The 20118-nt window shown below is 40.5% G+C and overlaps 1 protein-coding gene across 1 annotated transcript in view; it reads right to left on the bottom strand.

The window, feature by feature from the left end:
- Positions 1 to 6004: 6004 nt before the first annotated feature.
- Positions 6005 to 20118, bottom strand: part of GUCY1A2 (guanylate cyclase 1 soluble subunit alpha 2) — a 321813-nt gene continuing 307699 nt past the window's right edge. Inside the window, exon 8 of the mRNA XM_089687296.1 lies at positions 6005 to 9732. Within this exon, the coding sequence (XP_089543422.1) occupies positions 9525 to 9732 (208 nt within the window). The 3' untranslated portion in view covers positions 6005 to 9524. The remainder of the gene's footprint in view (positions 9733 to 20118) is intronic.

Genomic DNA, 20118 nt, shown 5'->3' on the forward strand with positions numbered 1-20118 from the left:
CCACATATCTTATACTCAACCTTCGGTGTAATGTGCCATCTCGTTAAACACTTATAATTTACCTCCACCTCTCTCATACTTATATTCTCGTGTATTAATCTATATATTTTCCTTTGTTTATCTTCATCTATCTCTATTCCCAAATCTCTTTCCCATTTGACTATATACATTGGCTTTGTGTAAGTGTCTAACTCAATGAGGGTCTTATAAATTTTTGCCGTACCTCGCCTCTCGTCTCCTCGTGTTTCTAACAACCTCTCAAACAGATTCCAATCCTTTCTCGATCTCAACGGTTTTGGAAGGTTTCTGACAAAGTGTTTTAATTGGTGATATCTCCACTCATCTATTTTAATGAAGAGTTCCCTTTTATCTTTTTTCAAATCCTTAAGTGTTCTCAATTCCTGTCCTTCCATTATATCTCTCAATTGAATATCTTCTTTTTTAAACCATTTTCCTGTGCTCTCCTCCTTACCTGGAGGAAAATAATCCATGTTCCTCAGTGATATTAATTGTGAATTAAAATCCCATTTCATAAGTTTATGCAATTCATCCCAAACCTTAAAAACATTTAATGTAAAAACACTCGTGGTATCTTTTAACCCTCTATATTGTGCTGGTGCCCATATAATTCTACTCAAGGTAACTCCACTTAGTTCATTCTCAATCTGAACCCACCTTTTCCCCTCTGGGTTATGTGTCCAATCATAAATTCTCGCTAAGACTGCTGCTCTATAATACCTATTAATATCTGGCACTCCCAAACCTCCCTTCTCCTTTTTTCTATTTAACAAGTCATATGATAATCTAGGTTTTTTATTTTTCCATATGTATTTTGTTAACATCCTTTTTATTACTTTAAAAAAGACCTCCGCAATTTTGACTGGAATCATCTGGAATTTATAGAGGATTTTTGGTACAATTATCATTTTTATCAAGTTTATACGGCCTATCCAAGACGGATTACCTCCTCCCAATCTCCTTAGTTCCTCCTTGATCTCATTTAAGAGTGGGATATAGTTTAATTTATACAGGTTCGTACATGAAGCAGAAAGTTTAACCCCCAAATACTTTATCTCTCTATTTTTCCATATAAAGGGGAATTCTTTTTGTATTTTTTCTTTTTCACTATTTGGAAGGTTTACATTTAAGATCTCAGTTTTTGTTGGATTGATTTTCAAGTTTGATAGCTCCCCATAATCCTTTAAGCTCTTCATTAGATTTGGGAGTGTTATCCTAGGATTTCCCACATAAAACAATAGGTCATCCGCAAAGGCAGCTACTTTATGTTCGACTTCCCCTATCTGCACTCCTTTTATATCTATATTCTTCCTAATAGTTGCCAATACAGGTTCCAATGCCAATACATACAACAATGGGGATAGTGGACATCCCTGTCTAGTTCCATTTGACATTCCAATAGGTTCCGACCTCTCTCCATTAACCATGACAACCGCTGAGGGCTCTCTATACAACTTTCCTATCCACTCTCTCATTCTTACTCCTATTCCTAGAGTTTCCAGGGTATCCATCATAAAGCTCCAATTTACTCTATCGAATGCCTTTTCAGCATCGATCGAAAGCACTATTACCGGGTTTTCCCCTTCCTAGCTTTTTGGATAAGCAACAGAGATCTCAGCCCATTATCTCTGAAGTACTGAAGGTGTGAGGATACACACCCACCGCTATATTTTAGCTGCAAGCTGCAGATGTTTGATAGATCTTAAAGTGCTATTGTATTACATGACATGTGAGTGCATTATGGAAGCACATTAAAAGCTGTTTTTACCCTTGGGATAAGACACCATATTCTTTATTTTTTCTCTTTTGCATGAGACACACGAGGAGCATAAAGGCAGAGGATTGAGGAGTGGATCAGAGGAGGGAGTATCCCTCACAGCCCTGCAATCACACAGGTTTCCAACACTATTGCAAAGACCTGATCTACATACTGAAGGACAGCATATCTGTCTTTGCGGGACACATTTGGGACAGTGCTGCTGCTTTCTTTTCAGCAGTTTTTTTCATTTTTATTTTTATTTATTATTTTTTATTGTCATTTTTATTTTTATTTATAGTATATACATTCTCTTGTGGTTTACAGATGGAATAGTTGCACATTTATAGAAGGATGGCACAAATAGTGATTTGATAATATGACATCATTGTATCAATTTATTTAATTCTTATATTTTTTTCAATATTTACTCACATCAGTCACTTTATATTTATTACTGTTATATTATTTTATAAGCACTTTGCACTTTTTTGTCTGCACTTTTTGATGGTATTAGAGCGCGGTAATTATTTAAACATCCGCCAAAGTTATTACCTTTTGTACCACTAGCCCCTCCCTCTTAGATTGTAAGCTCTAAGGAGCAGGACCCTCCTAACCCTCTTGTATTGAACTGTATCGTTGCTGTATTGTCTCCCGTTATATTGTGAAACGCTGAGCAAATTGTTGGTGCTGTATATATCCTGTATAATAATAATAATGTGGGTAGTGGGGGGGAACCCGAATTTGACAGGTACCCTCTCCGACTTCTGCTTTGATCGCCTAGGCAATCGAAAGTGGAAGCCCCCCCCCTCCCCATAGTCTTCTGGGACATGTGATAGGTCCCCGAAGACTTCGGGACCATTCACAAAGTGCAGCGCTTCTCAAGCATGTGCAGAGGGCACCCAGCTGTGAAGCCGCAAGCTGTCACAGCTGGGTGTCCAGACAAAAGATGCCGGCACCAGGGAGAGAAGACAGCCGATGAAACCAGCGGTGGTGAGGACACTGCTGGGCCGAGGGACAGGTAAGTGGCTGCATTCTAAAAGTCAGAAGCTACAGTTTTTGTAGCTGCTGACATATTTTTTTTTTCAGCTGAACTCTAAGGTTTTGGAATGGCCCAGCTAGAGCCCAAACCTGAATCCGATCGAAAATCTGTGGGGTGATCTGAAGAGGGGTGTGCACAGGAGATGCCCTGACAATCTGACAGATTTGGAGTGTTTTTGCAAGGAAGAGTGGGCAAATATTGCGAAGTCAAGATGTGTCATGCTGATATTCATACCCAAAAAGACAGTGCTGTAATAAAATCAAAAGGTGCTTCAACAAAGTATTAGCTTAAGGGTGTGCACACTTATGCAACCATATTATTTTCATTTTTCTATTTTTACTTCTCTCCACCTAAAAGATTTCAGTTTGTGGTTCAACTGAGTTGTACAGTTTATAGGTTACATTAAAGGTGGAAAAAGTTCTGAAATGATTTATCTTTGTCTAATTTTTTTTTAACCTGACATTTTAACAGGGATATGTAGACTTTTTATATCCACTGTAAATGTAGTGCTTACCTCCAAAGGAGCCGCTGTTTTTCAGGTCCCCTGTTGTCAGAGCCTATAACTCTTTAGGCAGCAACACTCTCTCACAGACTCAGGAAGGGATATTTATTGCATAAATATATGTAATACTACAATAACCAAATAGAAACGGAAATTATCCTTCAAAGAAATAAGTGAAAAAGTAGCAAAATAATGTATACAGTTGGTAATAAGCATACAGACCACATGACTTGGGTAGTTCAGATACACCTGTTCCCTATACCCACTCTAAACTCTCCCCCATTTCCATTCCCCTTGTTTCCTTAAATAACGATACCAACACCCCAAATGGATTAAATGGCCGAATCGGCACCTTTATTAAACAGAACCATAAAAAACAAACATCCACCGTTATAACAATCCAGCTCCAAGAACAGTTGTGGATCCTTGATGACGACCTCCTCACACCATTTTGGAGGCCGTGGTACCATTAAGCTAGGTTCTATCCACAGCAGCTAAACACCTCCTCTGGGACTATCCTAACTGACCACAGACCCCTACCAACCTTACCTCCCTGGTCAATCTAAACTGAACCACACCATCCAGAGGACTCCATACCTGAAATGGGTTGCACCATTTACCAACATACCATGTTTTTAGACCCCCGTCTAGGACCCCAACTGCAGCTCCTCCTACAAACCAAACCAACCCAATTACCAGGGCGGGAGGGAGGGACGTTCCACCGATGATTTCCAGCTTCCAAGTGATGCCCCTCACTCTACCCCCACCAACTGTTCTCTTATCAGCTCCTCCCATCACCCTGTCCACTCCACCAATCCGATAAGTGTGCTCGGATTTCATATCTCAACCACACCCTAACCCTTTACTGTCAGGTTTACTTCCACTCTGTCATGTATGCCCTGCACTTATTCTCTTCTTTCCAAGCTCCAGGCATGTCTGAATGACCCCTATACCCAGTAATTAAGAAGGTCCTGTCTAAGGGCAATGCTAAGATAATAGTTTTACAGTCTTTATCAAACCCTTTCACTACTGGCCAGTACATCTGGCACTCAGATAATGTTTCTCTGAACCCTGGTATCAGCGCCTGCACTATATCCCAAGCAAACAATACTGTTCCTCCTAATAGAATGCAATGGGGTTTGGCCAGTGGCCTCCCACCAATTTCTGTGGTAAAAGGTGGTCATCCCCAGTTCTCTTTTGGTGGCTCAGCTGGGTCAGCAACATTCAACTCAATGATCAGGCGGCAGCAGCAGTCAGTGACAGTGGTGTTCTCATGTATCAATAGATGTCTTCACCTCTCCGTATCCCTGATACAGTGACAAAATGATTTGCCAACAGTCTGCAGCAGTAATTCTCCCATATCACCATGTCTGCCTCATGTCTGTCTACAGACCTTTCCTTTCCTCTTCACAGAGAGCCCAGATAATGCTAGGATGTGTAGTTTAATTGTCAATTGGACACACTGGCTCAGTCTCAGTTCCTCCAAGCAGGATCTTGTTGTCCCAGGATGTACAGCAATCCATATCTGCTTGTGTCCTCTAACCAACCACAATCTGTCCAGCATACATATTGACTCACCCAAAATGGCAGCCCCCAGGGATAAAGACACTAGCATTGTTCATGGTCTTCACCAACATGGTCACTGCAGCTCAGCATTACAGGCATTTCATTTAACTCTCCTTGTGTCACAGTTAAGGAGTGATTGGGAAACTGTATATTTTATATTTCCTTATTAATGTTGGCCTCACAAAAGTTTAAGAATGCCTCCAAGTTTAGGAGTTTCCAAGATCTGTATGGGATTCAACAACAGGATGAAATAGAAATATGTGCTTCTAAAAAAATTCTGTTGAGAGGGGATTGGGGTCCACTTGCACATGGTCCAAATCAGGCTAAGACAAACTGCAATTAAAGAGCATGGAAAATATTGTCTGATGGCTGTTCATCTTGCATTATTTTGACCTGTTTGCGAATGCTAAAAATGAACATCACTGGCTAGATTTGGATTCTGCAGTGTAGTTAGATTATTCCTCCTCTCTAGTGTTTCCAGGCAGCTATAGTTGGCCTGTACGATTACGGTAGATAAGATATACATAAGAATAATGTTAGTACAGTTATCCTTTAAAGTGTGTCCCCCTTCCCTTGTTTAATACTTATCTGTCTCCACTTCTGTGAGATGTTCACTATAAGAAAAGAGAAAAAGCAAAGCCTGGCTGGAAGCCTTGCTAAAGTGGTGACTGTGTGGCTCCCAGCAAATTGCACAGCAAAGATATTAGAGGGATGGTGGAGACAGGTTGTTTGAGAAGGTGCGGGGGAGGGGAAAAGAGGGGCACATCTACAATATAGCTGTACAAAAATTGCAGTCATATTTAACAAAGAGAAGAATTATAGATTTTCTTCTAATTACTAAAATCTATCCAATAAAGTGAGGATTTTTCCATTAAGAAATTACTTATTTAGATACCTGGGAAAACTATTAAGCAAATGATTCTAGTCGGTTATATCACACCCTCTTTATCATCATCATATGGTACATATAGAACTTACCAACATTTCTCATCTATTCTGGATTATCTTTGTTCCAAGGAGGCAGTGCTTCAGATGTAAATGGGTAAAGCGTAGATGATTGGAGGAGTGAACTTTGCCCAGATTTCCATTGGTGGTATCACAAAGTACACAAATGTGTCCATTTTAAGTCATTGTGAGAGCTGCAGCTACACAGTTTATTGAAGTGAAAAAGAACAGGAAAGGAATGGGGTAAGACATTTAATTTACAGATACTATATGTAACATGTTGATTTAAAAAAATCTTTATCTGGAAGACTACAGGTTCCAAGCATTTTAGATTCAAGGTGATAGCTCTTCAAATAATAAATATGATACTTGTGACATTCTTAAGGTATTTAAGTTGTGCACATTGAAACTATATATTATATACTAATAAATCATATGATATTGCAATCTTTGAAGTTGGTTGAAATTTCAGATTTGACAGAACATTAGAGACAAAACAGAGGACATGAATCAAACTCACACCAGCTTGAAACTGGACAATTTCTGCACTTTACTAGCAATATGCAATTTTGATAATTATGTACCTTACAAAATAGTAGGTATGCAACTGTGCAATATAAATAACCCACACTTCAGAGATAATGGAAAGCATTTTTAAGAAACAAAAATATGTGGTTTGCATTAAATTGTTGGGTTTTTGGCCAGTATGAGTTTAGAGATTGCATTGTGTGGGGGTAGTACAATCTGTTCATATTGCACCGTAGAGACATACCAACTGGCCCACTTCTTTTCTGCAGCATAACTATATTCTTATACCTCCCAACATTATGAAATAAAAAATCAAGATTTTAAGAGCAGCTAGATTTACAGTTAGGCGCCTCCTAAACATGTCCATATGTGGATAAAACATTTAAGCCATGCCTTCCCTCTTCTACAAAAACTGACACCCTCAAGATAAAATATGTATAGTTGGGAGATAAGTCATTTTTATGCTATCACTGCTAAGATCTAAATAAGGGAACATTTCCCCAAAAGCCTTTCACTAAATCAAAGGGAAAATTGTAGTAAAGCCATAGTAACCAATCAATGGTCATACAGTATGCCACAGTTTTGCTGTAACCCAGTAGTTCTCAAAGTTCTACATTAATTGCCAAAGTATGATTTTAAATTAGAAAAAAACACTTGATTATAGTATCAAGATAACACAAACTACATACATTTCCAGTTCTCAACAGTACCTCACTAAATAACCTGCATTGCAATCCTTTACGTTTATCTCTCAGTTTCCTACTCCAATATCTCCTACTGAGCTGCTTTACTAACCTGTACATGGTTTTCTGGTTTGTCCCTCCCAATCTGATTTTCTCTTATACCCCCTACTGCTTTTCTCTTATACTCCCCTCCCTGGTTTTCTCCTATGCCCCTACAGCTTTTCACTTTCCTGCCCCGCTCCTGCTTTCCACCTGCCATTTCACTCTGTATTTCTCCTATCTCCCTCTCATACAATCCCTTTCCTTGCTTTACTCCTACCCCATTCCCTCACCAACCCTTCCACTGCTGCTTTTTTAGTTTCCCCCTGCATCCCTTGTTGCTCTTCTATTATTCTCCCAATGCTTTTCTCCTATCCCCTGGCTTCCCCTGCTACTTTTCTCTTATTTCCCTGGCTGCTTTACTCCTACATCCTTTCCCCTTCTTCTTTATTCCTTACTGTTACTTTTATCTTATTCCTTTCTATTATTTTGTTTAACTTAAAGTTGAACTGAACTTAAAATCCTAACTTGTAGTGAGGCTGTGCCTGAACTGCAAGGGTTAACTGCCCATTTATGCCTAGGGGACTGGGAGAAGAAGTTTTACTTGATTGTTTGCTCCCATAGACTCTTCTGCTCTGCTAGACTGGTCCCTGCATTGGTCAGGATGCCCAGGGACAATCCACTGCTACAGCAACAGGGAGCACTGTTTGCTGGGGGAGCAGAGGTAAAAGTGCCCTTACTGTCCCCTAGACTAAATGAGCAATGCAAAGGCAACCACACTGCAAGGGAGGATTTTTAGTTTTGCAGTTCCGCTTTAAAAATGTATACACTTGCTACGTTTTCTGACATTTTCTAAAAACCCTAACTTGGGTAATCTGTCTCCCACCTGCTTTCACAGTCTGCATAAGGGCAATCTAAAAAAAATGACACCCAGAGAACCACACTATTAACACTTGGTACCCCCACTGGGCTTGCCTAGTAACAGAAGTAAAAATGGTAAGTCAGTGCTGAACATCCTTGAACTGTCAGATAAGTTGGCACTTGGCCAGTCAGGACCAGACATGATTGGTTGCTGTGGATTACTACATATTGTTGCCATTTGTATTGCCTTTTTGATAAGTCTATAAATGTGTTTAACAAGTTAGTTTAGTCTCAAAAAATAATCTCCACATACCAACAGTACTTTACATCTACAGCTAATACTACTATTTATTTACCTAAACGGTTTTTCACCAAATATTCAAAGCATGATGGCTGTTAGGTTTTTAAAATGATTTTATTTTTGCTATATGCTGTTATTGGGTGTTAGTATACAGTACATTTGTATTAGTGATTGAAGAAAAGCCCGTTCTTTGATCTTGGCATGGCTGTTTCTCCCCCACCCAAGTAGAATAGTTTACTAAATACAATAGGAATTAATGTCATAAATCACCTGGAATACTAATAATTTGAGTGAAATTATGAAAGTCACAAGTTTGATATTTTAAAAATGTCTTCTACAGTTATATACATCAATGAAACTGATGAATGGTTAAATATTTCAATATAAATGGTCATAAAATGTTTTTCCTGTTTATAATATAATATTATTTAGAAATTACATTCAGATGCTATGGCGGTCAGTTAGTTTCTTACGGCTTACACTCAAGTGATGTCACATACTAAGTTTAACAGAGCTTGACAGAAGTAAAATATATACTTTTGATACACATGCTGATAAAAAGTCTGGCTATACAGGTAAGAAAGAAAAATAAATAAATACGCAAATTAAAAAAAGAAAATAAATCAAAAACTCATCTTCACAATGAACATGATCATAAGGTCCAAAGGTGGCTTGACAATAGAGTTTAAATTGCACGTAACTATGATATTATAAATTGGTTAAATTTCTTTGTGTAGTACAGGTATCCTAGCAATGAGCTTGTGGTTTTGTTTGGAATTAGAATGATCTTTATGTCAATACAAGTTACTTAACTAACATTGGCACGGCACGGTGGAGTCGGGCTATCCAATATTCAGTTTGGACTTGGCCAACCGTCCTTATCGTATATGGATTCACAAACAGATGGGTAACTCATGAGTACAAACACTAACAAATATAACCAAAATAAGCAAGTCCATCCTTTATTCTTTAAGAATTTGAAAATTATATGTTGACTCCTGTTGACTGCTAAATCGTGTTTCTTTTGGGTTGAGATGGTTTATTGTTCAAATGAACACATCAAGGACAGGAACCTCTGGACTCGATCCACTCTGTAATAAAAACTGTTCTCTGGACACCTGTCACTCACCACCAAAATAAAGAATTATTGCCTGGCTTGTTGTAGAGATCTCCCTGTTGTGGTCCTTTGCAATTTTATGGCACAGAAAGATCCTCTACACTCGTCTTGACCCACTTAGGGGTTTGTGCTTTTCTTTTTGAGAAGAGTCTAGAATCTACAGGTTTCATACACTCGTCTCCCTAAGATACATAGTGCCAATGTTGTAGGAAACCTTCCTCATTCTGACAGATGTCAAGGGCTGCTTTGGCTGTTTTTGACCATTTTTCAACTCTAAGAAGTAGCAGATGCCCGAGATTTCCTTTGGAAAGTTGTCTGGAAGCTCCTCACGTGATCGGGGAACGAAGTGAAAAGATTCCTCCCCTTTTAAAAGCCTGCATGGAACACAAAATCCACATACTGTAAAGTCATAAAATGCAATTTGAAAAAGAAAATAATGATAATAACAGGTCAAGACATACAAGTTTCAAGTAAATATCTGATTCTCCAGTTTCATGTATAGTTACAAAGGTACTCACCCTCTGCAACCTATTGTTATAGAGCTATTGGCCAAAACTTTTGGAAACCTGACTGTTATACCTACTATATGGTCAAAAGTATGTGGACACCCCTCAAATGCAATTGGTTTATGTGCTTCCAGTCAGGTAAATTTTTATTGCAACAGTGCACATGGATATTTTAGACAATTATATGCTTCCAACCTTGTAGCAACAGTTGGAGAAGGTCCTTTTCTGTTCCAGCATGGCTGTTCCCCTGTGCACAAAGCCAGCTTCATAAATTTATGGTTTGACCAGTTTGGTGTGGAGGCATTCAATTGACCTGCACAAAGCCCTTTGGGATAAACTGGAAAGCTAATTGTAAGCTAGGTTTTCTCCTGAACTCAAAAAATGTTCTTTTTTTCGTGAATGGGCATAAACTTCAAAAGCACACCTCAGGATCTTGTGGAAAGCCTTTATTGAAGAATAAAAGCTTTTGTAGCAGTGAAGGGGGCCAACCCCATATTAATGCCCTTGGCTCTTGGTTCACCAACTTTTGGTCATATAGTGTATATCTGTATGATTAAGTTGCAACACCAGATTTCACCAATAGAGGGTATTGCACATACACTGAAACCCTTGGTTCTGATGTTGCTTAGTAGCTGCGGGGGGGGGGGGGGGGAGAGACCCTTCTGTGAATGTACACCCAAAACCAAACAAAAACAGGGGACCCAATTTAACTATAATAAAAATTAACCACTTGCCTACTGGGCACTTTTACCCCTTTCCTGCCCAGGCCAATTTTCAGCTTTCAGCACTGTCACACTTTAAATGACAATTGCGTGGTCATGCAACACTGTACCTAAACAAAATTTTATCTTTTTTTGAGACATATAGAGCTTTCTTTAAGGGCAGCACTGATAGGTGTCACTGACCGGCACTGATAGGTGTCCCTGATTGGTGGCACTGATAGGTGTCACTGAATGGCACTGATATGTGGCATTGATGTGCACTGTTAGGCACTGATGGATACTGGTATGTGGCATTGATGGGCACTGACAGGTGGCACTGCTGGGGCTACACTGATCATCAGGACACACTGATCATCACTGCCCTGATGATCAGTGTAGATGTCCCCTCTGAGGAATGCCGCTTACTGGATCACCTTTCCTTACCCACTGTTAGCATGAGAAGAGGACTGCCGATAACCGGCATTTCCTGTTTACATGCGATCAGCTGTGATTGGACACAGCTGATCACATGACAAAGCCACCGTAAAGAGTAAAGAGCCACATTACAGAGACACAGAAAGTGTCATCGGCTCTTTACTGTGATTGGTGATCTGCTCTGTCCCAGAGAGTTAGAGTGGGAGGACGTCATATGATGTCCTCCCAGAACGAGAGAACCGCCACCCACCCATCATTTCCTCATGTGGCAGGCAGGAGGCGGTTAAAGTAAATATGAATCCTACCTAAGTTACAATTATTATCAAAAACTGCCATGTTTAGGAGACAACTGCACTTTTAATACAATGAATACCACCACCGCATCAGGGAAAGCTACATTATACTTGCCTTCCTCACCATTCCAGCCATCTTTACTATGAGGCTCTACCCGGTGCTGCAGCAAAAAATATCCCCGTCAGATCCTCTTTGCGCTGCAACACCATTTATTCCTATTAGACTGCTGTGCTCATTTTGTATCCTCCAGAAACAGAATTATACAGCTAGTTAAAATTATCAAAGTCTGAAGTAATTAAAAAATAAGGTAACTACTAAGAAGGAGCACTTTTAATTTCTGCTGTTAGCTCCTTGGCATACATTAAGAAAGTAAACATCATCATAAGAATAAAATATTTGCTTATATTTCAAGGCAAAATTGTAAGATTTAAACTGAACTGCAATGGACTCAAAATGTGCCAATAAATTTATGGAGCATCACACACCAAATGTTTTGAATAAAATACACAAGAATCTACAATGTGAGTCTATTTATAAAGTAGAAAATGAACCGCTGTGGGCTTCCTTGTTTGAAAATGCTTGCTGCTTGGCTATCATTCTTCAGCTTAAATACTTTTTAAGTCACTGACAGAAAAAACGTAGAGTCTCTATACCACACGACAATATATGCAACACTGCTCCTCAAAACAGAAGGCTTTATATAGAGCAAGAAGATTTGCTGGGAATACCACTATTGCTTCTGATATAAACTTCTCACCTTCTGAAAACAGGGATTAAAGTTGTGACTTGGGTTCTGTGACGCCAGCAGAGAATTCGAGAATGGCCCAAAGCTAAGCTTGAAGTATAAACAAAAGTCATGTTGCCTGAACTTTGTTTCTGGTATGGTCATTACATCCAAAACATAGGATTTTAGGATACTACAGGCCAACTGTATGGATGATCAACTTGGCTAAACTTGTGCCCCAGAATATTTCATCTTAGAATATGGCTGATGTTTTACAGTATTAAATTGTAATTAGCAGTAAAGCAACTGTAACACCAGGATGACTACTACACTACATAATCATCATTACAGTGTGACTGCTTGGTTTGGTGTTAGGCCTGCCATACGCGGTCTGAATATCTGCTGGCTGAGCAGGAACCGGCTGAGATTTCAATTATGTATGGGCAGGCTGAATGTACCAAGTTGATCGATCGATCAACTTGGGTACAACCTGCCTGCCGGATTTACATGCGATTATTGCTAGCGACTGCTATAGCAGCTAGCGATAATCACTGTCTTCTCCAGGTGGGGACGGTTTCCCCCTGCCACCCCTGCCAGGAGAAGAGAATAGCTCAGCAGGAAAGAAATTTGCACCATGTGTGGCCTAGTACACATGATCAGAAAATCGTACGAAAAATACAGCTTTCGAAGTGATTGCACGATAACCTGATTGTTAGTACACAGCTTTCGTCTGATATTATTTGAAGGTACAAGCACAAACATTTTTCTCGTATGATACCAGATTGTACGATTTTCGTTTTATCAATACAGTTTTCTTCCGAAAGTACAATACAAAAATGTTTCTCGTATGATACCAGATCGTACGATTTTCATTTTATCAGTACAGTTTTCTTCCGAAAGTACAATACAAATAGATTGCATCATTTTCTTTCTGTCATACAAGAATTTTCATAACTTTAGTAATCTCTTCACTTTCAATATGAGACTAGAATGCAAAAAAAAAAAACCAAATGATTATTTGTCCAATATTCTCATCATGTCCTACCTTTAGATGGGATAATAATGAAGATGAACCCTGTTTTGTACCCTATGAATATAGGATTTGTCTGATAAGGAATAAAGATGGTGTCAGACATTGCCTGCAATTGATAACACCACCTGGAATGACATTACCATGATGCAATCTTAGATAGGGAAAATTCTAAAGTGGTGGAAGGTGGACCTGTCTAAGGTGAAGCTAAGATGGTCCCATTTTAAACTAGACTTTGTTGGTTTCATTTTAGAAATATGTAACCCTAGATTAACTGTAGTTTAGCCAAAATGGCAGTTCCTTGGAGGTAGAATTTTTAAACCTAAAGCAATGTTTCCAAATTCTAAACAGAAACAAAGTAAAACATGGGTGAAAAAGACAACCAGATTTCCCCATTAACTTCTTACAGTAACTAATGTCCCAAAATCCCAGAATTCACCAGTTTATAAACAAACATGGGGCTGATTTACTAAAGGCAAATAAACTGCTCACTTTGCAAAGAAAGTTGCACTTTCAAGGAAATTTTCCCCAGAATTTAGTGAATGAGGTAAAGCTCTTCTGACCTCCATTATCCAATCATGTGTGAGCAAAAATGTTTTGTTTTTCTTTTCTTGCATTTTAGGCATTCCTTGCAAAATAAATATTTCACCACATTCAATAAACTCTGGGGAAAATTACCCTGCAAAGTGCAACTTCCCTTACCTTTAGTAAATCAACCCCAAGATGTAATGTAATATATTTTACTATTGTACTGGAAAAGAGTGTGTAAGAAATGCATCAAGCATTCTAGTCTACTGCTTACTGTTGCTAGAAATCGATTGTTTTAGTTGAGCACTTCACTTAATCTCCTCAATCAAGTCCCATAGAACTGAAAGATGATGGAGAGACAAGTTCACTGGAAATGTCTAGAACTGGAGAACATGTTCATATCAGTAGGAAGTAGGTGATATTTGTCATGAAAATCTTGAACCAAACTCCAGCTTAGCTGAACATTTATATTGCTAAAATATATTACTTTTAATTAGGATTACTGCTTTGCTTTGGTTGCTTCCTAATTTGAGCATTCATTGTTTATCTATTAAATCTTCTGATCATCAGGCATTAAACAACATAGACAATTTTAATCACACATCATTAAAGCTTTAAATCTTCCAAGTGTAATCCTTGACCAACGAAGAAAAAGTTTTTTTTTTTTAAATTCTAACTCAGTTGTAATGCTAAATGTAACAAATAATCATGCTTGCCTAATTTTCTTTGCAATGGGGATCTGAGTAATATGCAGTTTAGAACGTGGCTGCATCCAAACCTTGTAAGACATTGACATGAAGTAAATATAAGGATACAGTATAGGAACCTCCAATTCTATCATTGATTTTTTTAACTGGTTCAGATTACACAAGTTTTTTCCTTTTGAGATAAAGGTTTTAGATAAATTTAAAAAAAGCTGATCATTGTAAATACTCCTGTCTGTATTAAATTGTTTGTACCAACCACCAACTGCTTCTTTTTCTGGACAGCATGGTCTATTAAATGGAGTTATAAAATGAAACGGAACCGGACCCCGACTGCACTTGGGTATTTCCGTTAGACTCCCGCTTCCCTGTCCGAACACAGATCCACAGACACCACCGCTGACCAAACAAGACGTGAAACACCAGTTTTGGAAGGAAACCAGGAAATAGACTGCGTTATTTTAACACAGACACAAGATATAAACATTCAAGTGTACAACCCCCATCCCTGCATATGAACACAGGGTGGGGCAAACCAAATCTAGCAATCAGAGACACATCAGCAGACACCCCCCACCAAGCCAATACACAAACACATACATCCCATAATAGTTTCCTCCCAAGCAAGACACACAATAGAACAATGGGATGCACCATATGGCAGTAGACAATGAACAACCCCCACACCCCACCTATACATGTCTACAAAATATCAGGACATTCCACCCTGTACCCCTAACAGCACAGGGTGACTTACACATAGGAGGGATATGGGGAGCTGAGACAGGGGTCTTCCCACCCCTCCAACGTGAGCTGTGTTCCATGGGCCCCCCACCCAAAGTCACTCCCGTCACATAAAATAACAGACTTACTGGCCAGATCACATGGTGAGAAAAAAAAGAAAAAACAAGCTTAAAAAAGAAAACAAATTCAAGAACTGCTTAACTGCAATTCAATTTTTTAGGGTTACTACCACTTCAATACTCGCTAAAGACAAAGATATCCAACAGTTCTGACTGACTAGCAGTGAACAACTTTTCCAAGCTCCAAATAAACAAACAGAACTGTACCCTGATTGGCTGAAAAGTTTATAAGTAAGACTTTTCAACTCATAGGAAGTTTTGGCTCAATTAACCAATTTAAACTGATGTGTGTTCCTTCCAGGTAAAGCACATTACACCAGCAGACACTGTATATAGGACACCTTTTCTATGTAAGAATCAAAATCTCTCTGTGGATATGCAGTTTTTTGGACTACTCATGGTTACAATGGGGTTTACAATTCTACACAGCGTAATTGACGCTGTATGTTTGCAACATGTTGTGTTTTAACATAAGGTGTATGTTTAACTAAGGAGTTAATCATCTGCATTGTGTAAAAAAGCTGTTTGATCCTATGTTCTCTGATCCGCCCCTTCTTCCACAGTCGCCAATCAATTTGCTGATGGTACAGAGCCCTAAGAGTCACTTTGCACATGCTCGGTTTGGTGTGTATTGCTAGAGAGTTTTTTGTTTTGGGAGGGTGCATGTGATCAACACAGGGCCAATCAGCACTGTCCAGACAGAGAGTCAGGGGTCATGCAGCCTCATAGGAGAATGAAAACTCCTCCTACAAGCTTTAACCAGTGCTTGGCCGGACACTGACAGAAGTCACAAGACTACTAAATCTGCCTTCCTAACCTACACTTCCTCCCTTCACGCTGGCAAGCAAGCCTACTTTATTACCCTCATTAATACCTTCTCCTCCAGTCCTCGCTGGCTCTTCTCTACTTTTAACTCTCTACTTTCTCCACCCCCACCCAGTACCTCACTCACCGCCCACGAGATCGCTAACCACTTCAAAAACAAGATCAACGCAATTTGTAGGGACATCGCCACTACTCAGACTTCCTCCCCACCTAGCACCCCTCACACTAAAACCCCCTCAAAGCTCCACCCCTCCGACCTAGCCACTGCCCAGACTCCCACCCAACCTAGCAGTCCTCACACTAAAACCCCCTCAACACTCCACTCCTTCGACCTCGCCACCACTGAAAAGGTCACTAAGGTCTTCTCGGAAGCCCGTCTCACCACCTGCCCCCTTGACCCTGTCACCTCACAACTCCTACAATTAACCTCTTACGCCATCCTACGCTCCCTCACTCACATCTATAATCTTTCCCTCTCTTCTGGCAAATTCCCCTCCCCCCTGCAGCACGCACACATTACTTCCATACTTAGATCCCACCGACCTGAACAACCTTAGACCCATCTCCCTGCTGCCATTTACATCCAAACTCATTGAGCGCTTGGTCTATAATCGCCTGAGTTCCCACCTCACTGACAACAACCTCCTTGATCCCCTACAGTCTGGCTTCTGCCCCCTACACTCCACCGAAACTGCCCTACTCAAACTCAGCAACGACCTGCTAACCGCCAAAGCTAATGGCCACTATTCAGTGCTCCTACTCCTTGACCTCTCTGTGGCTTCTGACACGGTTGACCACCCCCTCCTCCTCAAAAAAGTACACTCTTTTGACCTCAGAGACTCCGCCCTCTCCTTTCTCTCTTCCTATTCATCACAGCGTTACTTATAACGATACCACCTCCTCTTCACTCCCCCTCTCTGTCGGGATCCCTCAAGGCTCTGTCCTCTGGCCCCTTCTCTTCTCCATCTACACCTCCTCCCTTGGCCAATTTATACACTCTCACGGCTTCAACTACCATCTCTACGCCAATGACACGCAAATCTATCTCTCTACCCCTCACCTCACCCCTTCAGTCTCCACCCGTATCACAAGCCTACTGAGCGACATATCGGATTGGATGTCACTCCACTTCCTCAAACAAAATCTCTCCAAAACTGAGCTCCTAGTTTTCCCCCCCAGCCCGTGCCCCCCCCCCTCCGACTTCTCCATCAAGACCAACAACTCCACCATCAGTCCCTCCCCTCAAGCCAGAGTACTAGATGTCATCCTAGACTCCAATCTGTCTTTCCAGCCCCAAGTCCAATCGCTGATTAACGCATGTAGACTTCCCCTCCGCAACATCTCCAAAATACGTCCGTTCCTAACCCCGGAAATCACTAAGCAACTCATTCACTCCCTGATTATTTCACGACTTGACTACTATAACTCCCTCCTCATCAGCTTACCTCACCGCAGGCTATCCCCACTTCAGTCCATCTTGAATGCTGCGGCCAGACTCATCCACCTCACAAACCACTCCGTATCCACCACCCCCCTCTGCCAATCCCTCCACTGGCTTCCGATTGCCCAACGGATAAAATTCAAAATGCTAACATTGACGTACAAAGCTGTTCATAATACTGCCCCAAACTACATCACCGATCTGGTATCCAAATACCACCCAAAATGTACTCTCCGCTTCTCAAAAGACCTCCTACTCTCTAGTTCCCTGGTCTCCTCCTCCCATTCCAGCCTCCAAGACTTCTCCAGGGCTTCCCCCATCCTCTGGAACTCCCTACCCCAATCCATCAGACTATCACCTACTCTCCTCACCTTTAGGTGCACCCTGAAAACCTATCTCTTCAGGGAAGCCTACCCCGCCCTCAGCGAATTACTGAACTCCTCCACTCTTCCTACCACTTCATCCCCCACAGTTGTTTCCTCCTGTACCACTAACCCCTCCCTCTTAGATTGTAAGCTCCAAGGAGCAGGGCCCTCGAACCCCTTGTGTATTGAATCGTATTGTTACTGTACTGTCTCGTGTATTGTCTCCCATTATAATGTAAAGCGCTGAGCAAACTATTGGTGCTATATAAATCCTGTATAATAATACTATATACTGCTGATGAAAAAAAGGTATTTAGCAGTTTATATTTACTAAAATAATTGCATTTCCATGTTCTGTGTACTGTGGGAGACCGGATATAGTGAATGCAGGGTCCTGGGTTTAGTAACACTTTAGGTAAAGATATAAATCACAGGCACTACAGAATTACAAATCATTTGGCAGGTAATAAACAGAAATGTATGCATTTAAATGGTGTATTTATCTATAAATACACCATTTAAATACTACTTATTCATTGCTTGTACCATCTTTTTCTTACTTTGCCCTTTATTCTTAAGATCAGAAAATAAATCCTCCTTTTTTCTTGAGTCACTTTTACTCATTCCTATTTTTACGGTGATCAGCTATATACAGCTCTTCTTAGTTTAAAACCCCTGTTCAAGTCACAAGAGCAGATAGATCCTCTAGAGTGGGTAATTCAATTATCTCATATCTCCAAACCTGAGCCAACCTCTGGAGGAATGTCTGTTATCTCTCCATGTATAAGCCTTTGACCCTAAGCTAAACCGAGAGATGGACCCCTCTTCATTCCAGTACAGATATATGGACACTCTATCTCTTCTATAATCCTGTTAGCAATAACTTGCTTCAGTGCTAAGCTGGAGGTCAAATGAAGTACACACGGAATTAAGATAAATTATTTTTGTACTAAAAGCAACAACTATTACATATAACTTTGTAAACGTACTGAAAATACCCAGTCTATACTATCATCAGAAGAATGATGCTAGTCTTTAATAAAATCATACAAAATGGTTGAACTGGATCTTAAAGTGAAACCTAACTCTCAAAAGGGAGTTAGTTCTGCTTTAACATCCCCTCTCCAAGCAGAATTGCAGGAAAATGTTTTAGGGTTTTTTCAATCAATTTTTTTATGTTTAGCCCTGCCTACTGCTGCCATTCTGGCCTAAGCCAGAATAATTGGCTTGGTCCTGCAGCCTTCTGGGATACTTGCATCACATCTGCCAGGCTGTAGGATTGGCACAAAGAGCAGCCAGGGGCTGATCCAGAAGGCAGGTCTGACACGTCCTTGGAGCTGGTTGCCTGCACCCAGAGGAGGCAGCAGCTGAAGAGGACCTATATGGTGGTACAAGACTAGCTGTGTAGCACCCGAACAACAAATCGCGGCAGGACAATGGATTGGCTGTGTAGGTCAGTACAGACTTTAAAGCAAAACTTTATCCAAAAAAGAAAGCTCTTCATTTCTGCCTCCTCTACTATTTTTGAACACTTATTTTTTTGGGTAGAGTCCTAGTTTTGAGAGGTACCAGCTCCCACATTTTCTCGAAAGTTCAACCCCCCGCCCATAGCCTTTAGGGACATGTCAGAGGTCCCAGAAGGCTGCTGCAATGGGAAGCCAGCAGTGAAGCCGCAAGGAGTCACAGCTAGCTTCCCAGAGTAGATATGTCTGCGCCGGGGACCCGAAGACCCAAGAAGAAGAACCTACCCGGGTAAGTATGGCGCTGGTTCCCTGGACAGGTGGATATCATTTTATTAAAAGTCTGCAGCTGCAGTATTTATAGCTGCTGACTTTTAATTCTTTGGGGGGAGGACTGAAGCTCCACTTTAAAGAGCACTGCAGCACTACAGGTAAGTGGGAAAAACCTTGTTGATAGGGTGGGGGAGTTGAGTACTGCTTTAAACTATCACTGCTTGGTGCCCCACCACAATCTTCTTCACAGCTTCTTCAGGATTATGAGTTGCATCATCCCCGATACCAGTCTTGGCATTTTACATTTACAGGAATGAGTAGGGCACTCAGCTAGGCATGTGCCATAGGCAGTGTACACAAAAAAATCTAGGAGCAAGTTATCTCAGTAAAGAAAATATAGGTTCCTAAATAATTCCAGCAAAAGAAACCCTCCTCACCCCCCTAAAAAAATGTGTACGTTGAACTCTGGTTAGCCTTTGAAAAAACTTTTTTCCTCTACCCCTATATTGTAAGGGTTAAATGCTTGTTTAGTCAGGAGGGTGTGTAAAGCAGAGCAATACGTACCATATTTTTCACTGTGGCAGGCTACTTTCCTGCTGGTTCCACAATGG

The sequence above is a fragment of the Staurois parvus genome, unplaced genomic scaffold (assembly GCF_062004578.1).
Source record: "Staurois parvus isolate SC_StPar_1 unplaced genomic scaffold, SC_StPar_1.0 ptg000422l, whole genome shotgun sequence".
NCBI classification, from domain to species: Eukaryota; Metazoa; Chordata; class Amphibia; order Anura; family Ranidae; genus Staurois; species Staurois parvus.